Source organism: Sciurus carolinensis, unplaced genomic scaffold (genome assembly GCF_902686445.1).
Source record: "Sciurus carolinensis unplaced genomic scaffold, mSciCar1.2, whole genome shotgun sequence".
Classification (NCBI taxonomy): domain Eukaryota; kingdom Metazoa; phylum Chordata; class Mammalia; order Rodentia; family Sciuridae; genus Sciurus; species Sciurus carolinensis.
In genome coordinates, this window is record NW_025920253.1 from 62,129 (window position 1) to 77,818 (window position 15,690).

The window sequence follows — 15,690 nt, forward strand, 5'->3', positions numbered from 1 at the left end:
AAACTAAAAACAACTTAATTGTCTTCAATAGGTAGATTAATAAGTAAATCTTGGAGTATCAAAAAATGGAATACTATGAGCAATAAAAAGTAACAAACTATTGATATGAAAGGGTGGGTGAATCTCAAAGTAAGTATGCTGAGTGAATGCATGCAGACAAGAAAAACTGTACAATCAGACATAAGAAAATTTTTGAAGGTGATGGATGTGCTATTATTAATTTTGTTGATGATTTCTCTTATGTGTATATGTAAAATGCACATATATACATGCATATCGGTATAATTAACAACTCAATTAACAGTTCTACCACAAAAGTTCAACAGGTATATTTAAAAATATTCAATTCACAATAGATAGATTGTAGAACCAACCAAGATACCCTTCAGCAGAAGAATGGATAAAGAAACTGTGGTATATATACACAATAGAATATTATTCAGCCATAAAGAAGAATAAAATTATGACTTTTGCAAGTAAATGGTGGAATTGGATAATATCATGCTAAGTGAAATAAGCCAATCCCAAAAAAACTGATAAGTGGATGATGATACATAATGGGAGTGGGGGAAGTGGAGGTAAGAGAAAAATGGAGGACCTGTAGATTAATTAGGGGGAAATGACAGGGCAGAGGGGGGTGGGGGTCTGAAAGATGGTGGAATGAGACAGATATCATTATCCTATGTATATGTGTGATTACAGGAATGGTGTGAGTCTACATTATGTAGAAGCATAGAAATAAAAAAATGTACCACATTTGTGTACAATGGATCAAAATGTATTCTGTAAAAAGTAAAATAAAAATAAAAATGAGAATAGATTGTGGCTTAAACCCTGGGCTACAATGCAAAGGAGTCACTGATGCAGTCAGCCTCTGTGTCTGCCTGCACAGTGCTGCAAGCACCTAATAAGGAGGGACCAGGCCCTTGCGTTTGCCACACCAAAAATGTTAAGATATTGTGGTAAAATCCATGGTTGGCAGGAGCTTCTCTGTGTTCACAAACAAATGCACAAGTATATTTTTTAAAGTTCAAAAATAACCCAAAAATAAAAATGTTGAAAATCAAATAAATACAAATCAAACAAAAAATAGCCCCACCTAATTCTCTCCCATATCTTTCTGAGGTGGGTCCAATCCTGCTTCAGTCTGGTTACTCATCCTGCAGAGTCACAGCTGCACTCACCCATCAGCCAGGCCTCCACTCCTGAATCCGGTTTATTGGTTCCTTCTGCTCCGTGTGTTCCATCTTTTCCTTCATATGCCTCTACCACATGCAAGCTAGAAACCAAACATCTGCTGCAGAATTCCTTCTTCTTGGCTTGACAGATGATCCTGAGTGTCAGTCCCTCCTCTCCAGCCTCTTCCTGTGCATGTACCTGGTCCATCCTGAGAGACACGCTCATCATTCCAGCTGTCAGCACTGACTCCCTTCTTCACAGTTCCACGTGCTTCTTTTTCTCCAGTCTGTGCTCTACTGACACGAGTTTAAGCACCATCCCAAAGACAGTGAACCTCCAAACACAGCATGAGAGCTTCACACACACAGACAGGATGCCTCTCCCAAGTTTGCTTTTTCTTTATTTTTAGTGGTTTGGAAATTTGTCTTTTTGCCATACAGGACTATGACCACCTTGTGGTCATTTGACACTCCCTGAGACACAGGGTCCACATGGGCCCTGACCTCTCTGTCTTACTGGTTCTACTCTCCCTGCTTGTTAGTGTTGTGCATGACCTAGTTCAGTCTGATGGTGCTGCACAGACCTGGAGACTCCCCACTTCTTCTGTGAACGTGCTCAGGTCCTCCAGCTGGCCTGTTCTGATACCCTCCTCAATAACCTGCTGGTGTATTTGGTGGCTGGTCTGTTTGCTGGTGTTCCTATCTCTGGAATCATTTTATTTTATATTCACTTTATGTCTGTTGATTGAAACACCATCATTGGGAGTATAAAGCCTTTTCCACCTGCGGATCTCACCTGTCGTTTCCTTGTTTTATGGGACATCTTTTGGGGTGTACATTAGCTCTCCAGTGACTGACTCCCTGAGGAAGACAGCAGTGGCCTCAGTGATGTACTCTGTGGTCCCTCAGATGCTGAACCCATTTACCTATAGCCTGAGGAGCAGGGACATGCAGGAGGCCTTAAGGATTCTCATTGGTAGGAAAGTGTTTCCTCTGTGATGTGTCATTGCTTTGAACTTGGGTTTCTAAAGTGAGTCTCATTGACAGAATTCCTGGAGAACCAGATCACCTGATATTCCTGCCACCACCTTTTGCTAAAAGGAGATCATGTAATGACCTGGTGCATTTTCACTTCCTATGAGACCTTCAGTGTCTCATGACTATCTCTGCAGGGTTTGACACATGACTTCAATTATCTAAGCACAATTCCTAAGCTCGGGTGCAATGAGGCAGAGCCTGTAGAAGGGGTTCTAGTGACAGCACCCTTTTGCATGGTGTAGTCTCACAGCAAAGCATGTTGGGATGGCAGATATTGCAGGGATAATACGTAAACAAAGCAGAGAGAAGGGAGAAATGGAGTGTTTGATCAACAGGTGCATTGTTATTGTTTGATAGGAGGAATCACTTCTGGAATTTTATGGTAAAGCAAGACAAATATAATTAACAACGATTTATGATATGTTAGACTAGGTAAAGGTGTCAATTCAATTCTAAATAGGGTGCAACTAATTTCTGCACTCAGCAGCCACCAAAGAGAATTGACTAGATTTTCTGTGTAAAATTGTAGAGAATGAACATTCCAAATATTTATATATATATATATAATCGATTTTAAAATGAGGAGCCATGAATGTTTGCATTTATATATCATGGTTGCTAGTATTTATGTTCTTTTACTTATATGAACACGTACAATGGATGTGCACACCTGAATTTGAATTGTCTTTTGTGATATCATGACATGAAGAGAGATGATTTTCTATAAAGATGAAATGGAAGGTGGGAATATATTGGAAAAGTGCCATGTGAAATGTGTGCCTGTCCATCCAACAGGCGATGAGAAGAAGCAATGCAGAGAATGGGGTGCTGTGTGCTGGACCTCAGGGGTCAGGAAGTCAGCCACCCTCAACTCTCCACTTGTATGGAGGTATGGGTTTGTGTTGAAGGATGTTCCCTCCTGAGATCAGAATGAGAGTAAGACTGCTGGTCTAATGAGCAGCTCTGGATTTGAGCCCCAGGGACAGACACTGCAGGAGTCAGCCTGGGGCCACCTCCCTCAGCAACCCTACATCCACCAGGACACAACACCGAGGCCTCTTCCCTAGAGATGATTCCTCTGGAAGAGGAGACTGCTGCCTCACTGAGCCTGTCTGCATTTCCTGAGGAAAGTCCTTCCATCTTCAATATCCAGGTGAAGTGCTAAAATCATTCCTCTTCAAGTCAACCAGGCAGCAGAGTCCCTCAGCAAATGCTTTGGACGTGAGGGCAAGGATGTCACTAGACTTTCATCCTGGGAAACAATGAGGGGAAATAAGAAACAGGGGAGAGAGAAACAAGTCCCCTGTGCCTCTTGTGTCAACTGTGTGTCATCTGCTGGACACATTATCATAGACATGTGCACAGAGTTCCCATTCTGCTGGGCTTAAACTCAGTACAATGGTGATGACCGTAATCAAATATCCTGAAATTTCCTGAATATTGTAGGGAAGTTGGGAAGGGGGTTTATGGGTGTCCTAGATGCTAGGGCTACCATAACCAGTACCATATATAGATTTGTCTGCATAGAAACACAAAGTTATTTTCTCAAGTTCTAAAGTCTAGAAGTCGTAAGTTCAAGGGGTGGGCAGGTGTGGTTTGCTAAAGCATTTCCAAATATTGCTGAAGCTGTCTCTCCATTTTATTATCTCTGAACTCATATTTGCCTTCAGATTCTTCAAAAACATGGCAACCATAAACCAAACAGCTGTTTCAGAATTCCTTCTCTTGGGGCTGACAGATGACCCAGCACTGCAGTCCATCATCTTCAGCATCTTCCTGTCCATGTACCTGATCACCATCCTGGGAAACCTGCTCATCATCCTGGCTGTCAGCTTTGACTCCCACCTCCACACCCCCATGTACTTCTTCCTCTCCAACCTGTCTCTCAATGACATCTGCTTAATCACCAGCACAGTCCCCAAGATGCTAGTGAACATCCTGAGACAGGATCAGAGCATCACCTACACTGGATGCCTCTCCCAGGTCTGCTTTGTCTTAGTTTTTGGTGGTTTAGAAAATTGTCTGCTTGCAGTGATGGCCTATGACCGCTATGTGGCCATTTGTCACCCCCTAATATACACTGTCGTCATGAATCCCCACCTGCGTGTCCTCCTGGTTCTACTCTCCCTGGTCATTAGTATTGTGCACGCCCTCCTCCACACTCTGATGGTGCTGAGGCTGTCCTTCTGCACAGACCTGGAGATCCCCCACTTCTTCTGTGAACTTGCTCAGATCATCAAACTGGCCTGTTCTGATACCCTCATCAATAATGTCCTGGTATACTTGGTGGCTGGTCTATTTGCTGGTGTTCCTCTCTTTGGGATCATTTTCTCTTACATTCACATTGTGTCCTCTGTCTTGAGAATGCCCTCATCAGAAGGAAAGCATAAAGCCTTTTCCACCTGTGGGTCTCACCTGTCTGTTGTCTCCCTGTTCTATGGGACAGGATTTGGGGTGTACATTAGCTCTGTAGTGACTGACTCCTCCAGGAAGACTGCAGTGGCTTCAGTGATGTACTCTGTGGTCACTCAGATGCTGAACCCCTTTATCTACAGTCTGAGGAACAGGGACATGAAGGGAGCCCTGAGGAAGCTCATCAGTAGGACAGCTTCTCCACCATGATGTGTTGTCATTTTCTTTGGACTTGTGTTTCTAGAGTACATTAAAAAAAATAACAGGATTCTTGGAGAATCAAAATGCCTGATCACTTTGTCCCTATGTTTTTCTAAGTAACTATGGAATGTAATGACCAGGTGCTTTGACCGTGGATAGAATCTTGCCATTGCTTCATGCTAACTATGTTAAGAGACATGATTTCAAGTCTTTTAACACAGTACATTTCCTCACAGAAGCAGGGTCTGAAGCTGGGTTCTGATTTTAGAATGTATTTAGAATGTGGTGCATCTCAGAATAAAGTAAATTGGAAGGCAGATAGAGCAGGGATAGTATTTAAACCAAGCTTTGGTCATGGCTAGGAACCTCTTCCTGTGCCTGGGGCCTTGTGAATTATTGCCTTATCATTAATTCTACTGTCAGGCGAAAGACAGAATATTCATAGCTTGTGAATCAGTTTCTGGGACCTGGTAATGATGGGCCATATCATTCAAGGTAATTATAGCATCCATCATATTTAAGGTCATTATCTACAAATTTTCATAATTTGATAGTATATGTGTGTTGAGATGATTGTGTGATTTATGAACCTGATCCTGTTCATTTGATTCCTCTATCAAGAGTCCTTCAATCCTCATAATAAGAAAGGTATCTAACATTAATATACTTAAAGAATAATAAAGCTACTTTTAATTACAAGGACACCAGAGGGAAGGGAGATGCTGGAACAGAAATCAGCACTTCACTCAGTTCTCTGTGAGGTGAATCATTCAGGGCTGGTTCTCCTCCAGGTCTTCAGGTGACTGCAGAAAATGCAGGTGTCAGGGGTCACACCCAGACATCACGCAAGAGGCAGAAACTGAGTGCCTTTATCCAGCTTATACAGATACTTAACATCTCCCTGGGTCACCCAGGTTACATTTTGCAGTGAGCTGGATGGTGGCCTTCAACATGTGAGCAAGTTGTCCTGTACCACTGAAAGGTGGCCATCATATAAGACAAGGGGTCAAGGTTATTTGTTTGGAGAGGGGATTTGCAGAGGAGCAATGTTTTCCTGCATGGTCTCTGTGAGCCATAATTGTGACATGTTTCATTTTAAGGTAGATGAAATAGTAGAGACACTAAGACAAAAAGGAGGCATTTTAATTATGGACACTGACTTTTGGATTGATGTGGCCGGTATTGGATTGATGGCCAGCACTTGATTATGTTTCAGCCTACAAAACTGACATTTTCATAGGATAGGAAAGCAGTTTCTTGACCTCTGGAGATAACACTATACAATTTATTACATCAAAGCACTTCTTTGTGACCTTGATAAATTCACACTTGAATGGACTGAACTGTCTTCCTGTTACCCTCATCATTGTCCTTCAGAACCAATCATGCTGTTACCAGCAGTTAGTGATTTATTAGCAATGCAGTGTTCACAGTGCCTGGAGACATTAAGAGTAAGCAGCCTGTCTGAGGTGGATGAACTTTGGTATCTATTTTTCTGCTTTTGTGAATAAAGGTACTTGAATATTCTCCATGGATTAAGAAGGAAATCAAAGGTAGCTTTTCATTTGGGGTGGAATCATCAGCTATAACAGAGTAGTTGATCATGCTTTAGTATTTCCAAAGAGTTTTCCTAAGGACTTGAACCAGTTACCTTCCCATTAGATACTCCTGACATTCCATATCATCCTCAAAATATTTTCATTTACTCTGATAATCTAGTGTATGTAAAATACTACTTAAATAATTTATATATATCTTATTGTGCTTTCAGAATAAGTTCACATATTATATGCCATTTGTTTCCTCTTGTGTGGTATGGGACTCATGATATTTCCATCTGCTTGCTTTTATCTTTAAGTGTTTTTATTGGTGCATTATAGTTATACATATTCAATAGGGTTCATTTTGGCATAATCATGCGTGCATGGAATATATTTGACTCCATTTCAGTCCGTAGTACTTCCTCTTACCCTTGCCTCCTTCCTCCCCCGTCTCCTTCCTCTTCTCTACTGATTTTCAATCCTATTTTAAAAATTAATTCATATTTATAATGCATTTGGGATGGTGGCTTTTGGATTTGATATATATTTCTATTTAACTTTTAGTATTGAGTCTCTTCTTCATGTCATGTATAATACTTGGTAGATGCCCACAAGTGGTGAATTAAAACGGGTTTAACTTGTCAATATTTTCCCTCCTGGTCTGTGCTTCTTTGGTCATGATATTTAAGTCCCTGCTTGCCTCAATAAAGGATGTACAGTTTTGCATCCTTTATTAAACAGTTCAACTGTTCACTATAATGCCAGTTAAGCAATAAAGTAAATGTGTATTGATGAGCTGACTTCTGTCCAGACTCTTTCTTCTGAATAATAGGATGGTCATATCTTCCCCTGTGCTAATTTCCCATGCCTTAATGACAGCAACACCTGAGAAAGCTAAAACCACATTTGATACAATAACAAATTCTAAAACATTTTGAGTTACAATCACAAAGGTACATTGTACCACAGATTAGTGGCTTTCCTGATGATATGAAATTTTCTGCAATATTTATATAAAGGACTCAGTATTTATGATGTGTATGTGTATATACATATGTATAAATACATACATATATAGTATAAGTAATATACCTAGCATGAATAATATATACACATATATATATACATATATATATATATATATATATAATGTTACTATGTTAAATGAAAACTTGGTAGTAGAATTCTAAACATGTCGATTTAACATTTAGTACATTTTGAGTAAAGAGTATATACTGAAAGCTGCTTTTTATAACATGCAATAACGAGTTCAAATTTCATGGAAATATTCTTAGAATTCACCCTAAATAGTTACATTTTAATTCATTTTTTATTTGTTCTAAGGTACATGACTGTAGGATGCATTTATACAATTTGACAACTCATACATAAATGGAGTGTAATTTCTCTTTTTCCTGATTGTAGATACTGTATGATCACATCACTCATACAGTCACATATGTAAATGAAGTAATAATGTCTGTCTAAATGGTTACATTTTTAATGGTACATTGACTGTAATTTTTTAATTTAGCAGATGTATACATATCCATCTATTCATATCCACCTGATATTTTGAGAGGAAAGGTGACAATAGTGTGTGTAAGGATGTTTGCCCCTAGGAGAGCAGACGGAGTCCAGTGGAGCAGGAAGGAGCGTCACTTTGTGAAAAGGCCTTGTGATGGACATGAGCAGAAGGAGGTGGAGGGAAGAGGACAATGCAGCCTGGGAGGTTGGGATGAGGGATCCACCAATACAAGTTGGGAAAGTTCAGGAGTTCCCCAGCTTAGGACCTCCTTTCCTCCACCAGTTGTGCCACCCAAATTACTTGAGATCATGGGTAAAAGGGGGACACAGACATTCCCTAACTCGTAAGTTTTTATTTTATTTTTAAGTTCTAAATAACTTTTATTACAATATTTTAATTCTTCTATGTTATTGTTGTTACCATCTTAGTTTGTCTAATTTATAAATTAAAATTTATCATAGGTATATATGTCTAGGAAAGTATATGTGTATGTATATATATTATATATATGATGTATATATTACATTTTATATATTATAATGTATACCGTATGTTATATAATGTATATATAATATATGTAATATATTATAATATATAATGTATATATTATATTCTATATAAAATATTCTATATAATTATATATAGTGTATATATTATACATATAATATATACATGCATTATTATTTTCAGAGCTATCTGCAGTGTCATTGTTCACTGGGGGTCTTGGAATGCATGTAGTGTGGATGACAGGCGACTAGTATATCTGTCATGTGAGTGAAAAAGTTGAACCCTAGTGAAAACTTTTTGTGATAATTCTTGGCATAAAATTAAGAATGTGTAGAAGTCAACATAGTTAAAAAACACTTTTGGACACTGGCATCCTTTTTCCCAGCCCTCCTGACACCACCCTGTTTTGGAACAGGCCACTCCATGTCTCCAGGTGTCATGTGCTCTTATGTGGTGGTGTCTAGGACAGAGGCCTGCAAGTGACTGCACAGATTGACTCCCGAGCGTCGCCTTTCCCTCCCCTGACACAGACCTTCACAGGGGAGGCAGGATGTCCACTGCTGGCCCATGGGGAGTCAGCACCTGCCCCTCTGCATCTCCATCTCCTCCCAGTGGTGCTGGCCCAGTAGGAGGTGCCATCCCCCTTCCTGTGTTTGGAATTCCCCAGGAAAATGGCATCTTTTGTGAGGACTGCTGGAATCCCTGGCACTGTGTTTGCAATAGCGCCCTCTGAAGGGCTGTCAGGGTAGGTTAAATGTCTTCTGTGAAAGGATGCAGCTCAGTTGGAAGAATCAGCGCCACATATGCATGGCCTGTGCCATCCCCAGCACATTTGCCTGTTGTTGATGGAACCGAGATGGTGTTAAGAGGTCCTAGCTGAGTCCATGTTAGATGATAACAGTTGGGTGGTTTGCTTGGGTTTACTAGAAAAGTTTGAGACATCATTGCTACCTAGAAAACTAACTAAGACAAAAAATTTACATACTCTGTTAAGTATCTCCAAATGTTTCCCAGGAAAACTGTTTAAATACAAGGTCACATGAATATCCACCCATCTTAGTTCATTATTTGCAGAGTTCACAAAATTAGATCATCCTCAATGATTCATCTTAACAGGGTCAATCTAGTGAAGAAAGTCATTATCGGTCGTCTTATCATAAATTCAAAATAACATATTTTATAAATTGTAAGCTCATGTGGAATGAGTTGATGTATTACAAATCAAGTGTATAAATATATGGAAGTATTGACACCCTTAATTATAAAAAGTTTTTAATTGAACACTAACATGGAAAGCCAGCCCAACCAATTAACTAATGGTTGAAATCTAACCCAATCACTCACTGATTATAAGGATGCATCTGCATAGTAGAGCATTTGGTGTTTTGTAAATGAATGCCCCCTCAATTAAATACAAAGGACCATGATTTCTTCTCACAAATCCTAAAGTGAAGTATAGTGTATATTGAAACTTTTGTGGTGCAGTTGGAAATGGTGTTTATGAAACTCTGAGCAAGGATTAACACTCCTGTCTATTTTTGACAGTCATCAGTGATCATAAATATATTGGAATCTTGAAAGATTGCATATTTTTGGGGGACAACTTAAAAAAAAACTGAAACAAAAGCTAAATTGCAGAAATATCAGCAGAGTAGAAAGAAGCGCACAGGGGGAGGGAAGAGGGGAGGGAAGGGGAAATACTGGAGACTGAATTAGAGCACATTGTGTCACAGTGGTCTGCCTCATGTTCGAATAGAACCCTTGCTGTTGTACCTCTAAAGCTTATTTTAAAAATGGATGTGTTTTCTTTTCCTCTTCTGTTTTCCCTTCCAAGTCTGAGTTATCAGTTCTTGAGCATACACACCCACCATGGGAACTAAGTAATTTAAGTTTCAATGATGGCACCAGAAGATCTAAGGAATGGTTCTGTCCAAAATTAACATGTGAATCCTCGCCCCAACACCTGGAATGAATGTCTTCTTTAAAAGCCCTTTCTTCTCCCTAATGGGCAGAACCACAGCCTCTGGGACAGGAATACCCTGCACTTCTCCTTAGCTGGCAAAACAATAAATCTCTCCCCTTGTTCTCAAATGCGTGTCCTCATTATTAAATTGGCACTGGGGACAAGACCAAGTTTTTGTTAACAATATACTCTATGCTTTCATAATTACATAAAAATGAATCCCAATGTTATGTATAGCTGAAAATAAGCAATTAAAAATATATAGGGAAGAAGACTTAGAGTGAGCAAACATCCATTAATGAGCAAGGAGAAAGCCTCTGAGTGTCTGTGCTTTCACAGTGCCTCTGTCTGAGTATTCACCCCACCAAGACCCAGGCACTCAAGGATTGATGGTTGGCCTGCAGTGGTATTGGAAGTGGAGGACCTTTCCGATGTGGAAGGTGGGTGGGTCACGGGGGACATGCCCTTGAAGGATACAGTGGAAACCCATTCTCTCTCTCTCTTTATTTTCCATTGTTCTCCTGTGTTATTCAGCCTTTTGTTGCTGTGGACAAAACACCTGACATGAACAACTTAGAGGAAATATTTATCTTGGCTGATGGTTTCAGAGGACTCAGTCCATGCTGGGAGGCTCCAAGGCACAAGCATCATGTCCGAAGAGTGTACAGGGGAAAGCTGCTCAGCATAGGGCAGCTGGGGAACAGATAGAAAATGAGGAAGGGCTGTGGACGGAGTCAAGCTTCCCAGGGAATATCCACAGTGGACTGCTTCCTCCAACTGGGTCCACCTCTCAGTAGTCCACACTGTATCAATGAATTAATTCATCAACTGTTTCATGCACTGATGAGGTCAGAGCCCTCAGGAGCCAGTTATGGCCTGAAAGTGCCAAATGTGAAACTTGCTGCATTGGGAACCACAATTTCAGTGACTTTCGGGAGACATTCCAGACAGAAGCCATAATGCCTCTTTTCCACACACTCATTCAATGACGCACAGAGCTGTAACTGGCACAAAGCAACAAAACACCTAACCCTGAAACAAAACCTCCAAGAGTGAGACAAAATAAATGATTCCTCATTTCAGATGATTTATCTCATGAATCTGTTATAGAAAAAGTAGAAAGATGACTAACACAGTATCATAAATACTTATCAATGTGATATTTATACCCACTTATATAGGATGTATGTCCACAACTTAAATGGAACTATTCTTCATGGAAAGCATTAATTAAATAGTGATACCTTTGACTTTGTTGTAAACAAACGCCTGGAATTCATGAGAGAAATACCACGTTATATCAACCAAAATCTGTGAGATGAAACTGAGCAGAAATAATGGAGAGAACTAAATGGTACAATCATGGCCTCAGGGGTCAGCAATCACTCATGAGAATCCCACATTCCTACAGAGTTGGTGTATAAGGATGTGCACTCTTGGGATCAGACTGTTAGTAAAATATCTGATCTAATGAGGAGCTTTGGACACTGAGTCTCCAAGGGTACAGTGAGTATAGGAGTGAGCTTGTGACCACTCAATCAACAACTCTATTCCAGCAAAGAAGCAACCCTGATCCTTCTCCCAGAGAAGATCCTGCCTGACCAGGATTCCACTGACTCATTCGCTCTGCCGGCACTTCCTGAGGACACGTGTTTCATCTTCCATATCCAGGTGAGAAGCATATCCATTCTTCTGGAAGCCACCAACATAACTAAAGTCCCTTCATGAATACTTTGTAAATATGATTCGTGTATCTAATTTTGTCATTTTCTGATATTCTACACTCTCTCCGCCCAGTGAATACTGGCCTCATTCAGGTTCCTTCATATTTTTTCTCCCTGACCTTCATTCCCAGAGGGAGTCAGCACATTAAAGACTTCCCTGATATTTGCATTCATCATGGTAGGGATGGTCCCTTCCTTTGCTCTTTCCTCAATTGCCCGACACACTGATGGTTTCTGAGGAATGATTAGTGCCACCCGTGATAATTGATGACATTCCATAAAGAACCCAACAGGAGATGTCAGTGTGAGAGTTGGATAAGTGGAGCACTCTTCTGGGTACTTCGTTCTATTGTGATTTTCTCATGATGAAATACCTTCACAATTTTTCCAGGTTCATTAACACATAATTGAATGAATTTTACATGAATTCAAGGCATACAAAATGATGGATATATATATATATATATGTGTGTGTGTGTGTGTGTGTGTGTGTGTGTGTGTGTGTATGTGTTTATGTCTATGTATACCTTGCAAAATAACGACCACAATAAAGATAACACATCACCACATAGTTCCTCTTGTACAAATAGCATTCAAGCTTCTCATGCAGTTGATGATTTTCCCCTTCACAAGCATGAGTGTGTCTGGATCATGCTCGGAGTGTGTGAGACCAATGTTACACCAGATGGTAAATGACGTCCTAGCATCCTCTGTCTCTCCTGAGGACAGGACCACTTCTTTGAAGGGACCCTCATAGTTGGACCCTGATTAATTTATAAGTGGTCTTGTCTTCAACATTAACTTTTCTGAATATCAGGAAATTATTTATATTTTCATCTTTTTCTTATATAAGTATTTCATCTTTTCTCTCATTTAGTAAATTTTTGAAAAAAATGATATATTGCCTATTAAATTATGAGAAGATCTCCCCTAGGATGAGACAGAGACTCTTTTTTGTTTCTTTAAGAATAATCAACAAACTGTTCAAGTAGAATATTAAACTATCTGGGATCTAGCTATAGTAGTACCTTCTTGAAATAGTCAGTTTACAAGTTAATAGATATATTAAGCATATGTGATATCAAATTTATAATACTGTCTTGTTGATGTGCTGTATTTCATTAATAGTTTTTTAATGAAAAGCTCCCCAACATTCCTTAGCATTAACTGCTAAAGGAGATGACTTATGATCGTGTGGAATTTTATGAGTATCAATGGTGGAGGTGCCATTTTCTAATGTTTAGTCAGATACACATGGATGGATGCCATTGAACTACTATCACTAATTTTATGGATAGTAATGAACATATATTTAAGACAAAGGAAAAATTGGAGGGTTTGTCAGGAAGAAAATATTAAAGTTGCATAGGAATATTGAGTCATCAGTGGTCATTTGGGAATGCATATTCTGTACTATTCAGAGGTGTTAAAGGAGTTTGGTTGAGAATCAGTGCAGCAGTCAGAATACCTGAGCTCAATCCCAGTCTGGGCCCAGCACTTACTGTGGATCTCACATCTATGATCCAGCCTCACCTTACCCAGGTGTCCTCTTGTGTAATTGATGTTCATAGTAAGAACTAACACGTCCATGATTTGACAAGATTGATTCTGAAGCAAGCCAAAGATAGGGAAGGTTTGCTTTAGAATATGGATGTCAAAAATTCATTCTTGTCTTTGTAAATGTCTTTAAATAATTCTGATTGAAAAGTATGCCTTGGAGTTTGTTTCACTCTCAGCACTTACAACAATACATGAAAGAGAGTTGTTGACCAAAAAAATTTCAATAAAGGTAGCAGAAGGAAAAGGAGGTATGAGTGAAAAGGGATGCAGGGAGAAAGGAGGAGAGAAAAACACCTGAATATTGACTTGTACTCATAGACCCAGAATAAAGTGTTTTGTTTCTGGTGAATTGATTGTCAAAATTCAGCATAAATTAAAGCCCCTCACAGGGCTTGTTGAAACATGGACTGCCTTGTTCTCATCTCCAGTTTAAGACTTTGCCTCTCTAGATTTCATTCAAAATGTGTGAGTCAAAGAATTTCCCCAGATACTTTGTTCCCTGAGGATTCCCCTGTCTTCTGGAAGGAGATCTCTTACAGGGAGACTTCTGTAAGATTCCTGATGCTAGTGTTTTCCTGTGTGTTTCTTTACTCTGAGCATCAACAAATTGTTACTGTTTTCAGATATAGTTTTAAGACCTTATGCTTTCATTTTTCTCCCATTTAGTTATTTTAATTTCTTTCATTCTTATTCCACTTACCACCTTAGAAAGGCAGGTTCCCTAAAGATGTGACAGGCTTCATAAACTTATTTATATATTTATTTCTGTTTGAATGTGTAAATTATTTCTGAAATAAAATAGCCATCACTATTTATGTTATTGTCAGAAATTGGCAGGTGTGAACAACTTTAAACCTCGATAAAAACAGAGTTAATAAGTACAGAGGAATGAAAGTGAGAGAGAGAAAAGATGGAAGGAGAGATAAGCAGAGGGAAAAATTTCAATAATCATTTAGGCTCACAAATAGAAGAGAGTGTACCTTGAACAGTAGTTTTCAACCATTTGCAAAAATCAGTGAATGTGTTGGTTCATAAATTGTTGATCCTCCTCCTTGGTAGGAGGATCCCTGTGGTAGGTCTGCTGTGGGGTGGACATATCAGTATTTCTAACCAGTAGCCAGGTCATTCTTCTATGGTTGTGGACCCAGGAATTACAGTTTTTCTTGTCATGTCTCCTATCTTTGGCCTTAGATTCATCTTTTGCATGGAACCAAGAAACCAAACAGCTGTTTCAGAATTACTTCTCCTGGAACTGACAGATGATCCAGCACTGAAGTCCATCCTCTTCAGCCTCTTCCTGTCCATGTATCTAGTCACAGTGCTTGGAAACCTGATTATCATTCTGGCTGTGAATTCTGAACCCCACCTCCACACTCCCATGTACTTCTTCCTCTCCAAACTGTCCTTTACTGATATCTTCTTGAGCACAAGCACCAACCCAAAGAAGCTGGTGAACATCCATTCAAAGATTTGGGGCATCTCCTACACAGGCTGCCTCTCCCAGGTCTTCTTTGTCTTGGCTTTTCTTGTCTCAGAGAACTGTCTCCTCACAGCAATGGCCTATGACCGCTATGTGGCCATTTGTCACCCACTGATGTACACCATCATCATGAATCCTTCCCTTTGTGTGATGCTGGTTCTGATCTCTCTGTTCATAAGCATTGTGGATGCCCTCCTCCACAGTCTGATGGTGCTACAACTGTCTTTCTGCACAGACTTGCAGATTCCCCACTTCTTCTGTGAACTTGCTCAGGTCATCAAACCTGCATGTTCTGACACTCTCATCAATAACATTTTGATATATGTTTTCTCTATCTTATTGGGTGGTAGTGCTCTGTTTGGGATCATTGCTTCATATGCTCAAATGGTCTGTTTCCTTTTGAGAATTCCATCAACTGGCAGAAAATATAAAGCCTTTTCCACCTGTGGGTCTCATCTCTTAGGTGTTTCTTCATTTTATGGGACAGGTTTTGGAGTGTACATTAGCTCTACAGTTACTGAGTCATCCACAAAAACTGCTGTGGCTTCAATGATGTAA

The 15,690-nt window shown here is 39.7% G+C and overlaps 2 protein-coding genes across 2 annotated transcripts; both read left to right on the forward strand.

Moving 5' to 3' along the window:
- Positions 1–3,878: 3,878 nt before the first annotated feature.
- On the forward strand, positions 3,879–4,838 carry LOC124975340 (olfactory receptor 7G2-like). Its single transcript, XM_047538085.1, has one exon. It carries the CDS (start codon positions 3,900–3,902, stop codon positions 4,836–4,838), a length of 939 nt encoding a protein of 312 aa, XP_047394041.1. The 5' UTR covers positions 3,879–3,899.
- A 9,982-nt stretch (positions 4,839–14,820) lies between these two features.
- LOC124975322 (olfactory receptor 7G2-like) lies at positions 14,821–15,690 on the forward strand. The gene has a single exon (XM_047538075.1). The coding sequence runs from the start codon at positions 14,821–14,823 to the stop codon at positions 15,688–15,690; it is 870 nt and encodes a 289-aa protein (XP_047394031.1).

Excerpts from the sequence above, each read along its gene's own strand:
- LOC124975322 (XM_047538075.1), top strand. The coding sequence starts at position 14,821 with ATGTCTCCTATCTTTGGCCTTAGATTCATCTTTTGCATGGAACCAAGA.
- LOC124975340 (XM_047538085.1), top strand. The coding sequence starts at position 3,900 with ATGGCAACCATAAACCAAACAGCTGTTTCAGAATTCCTTCTCTTGGGG.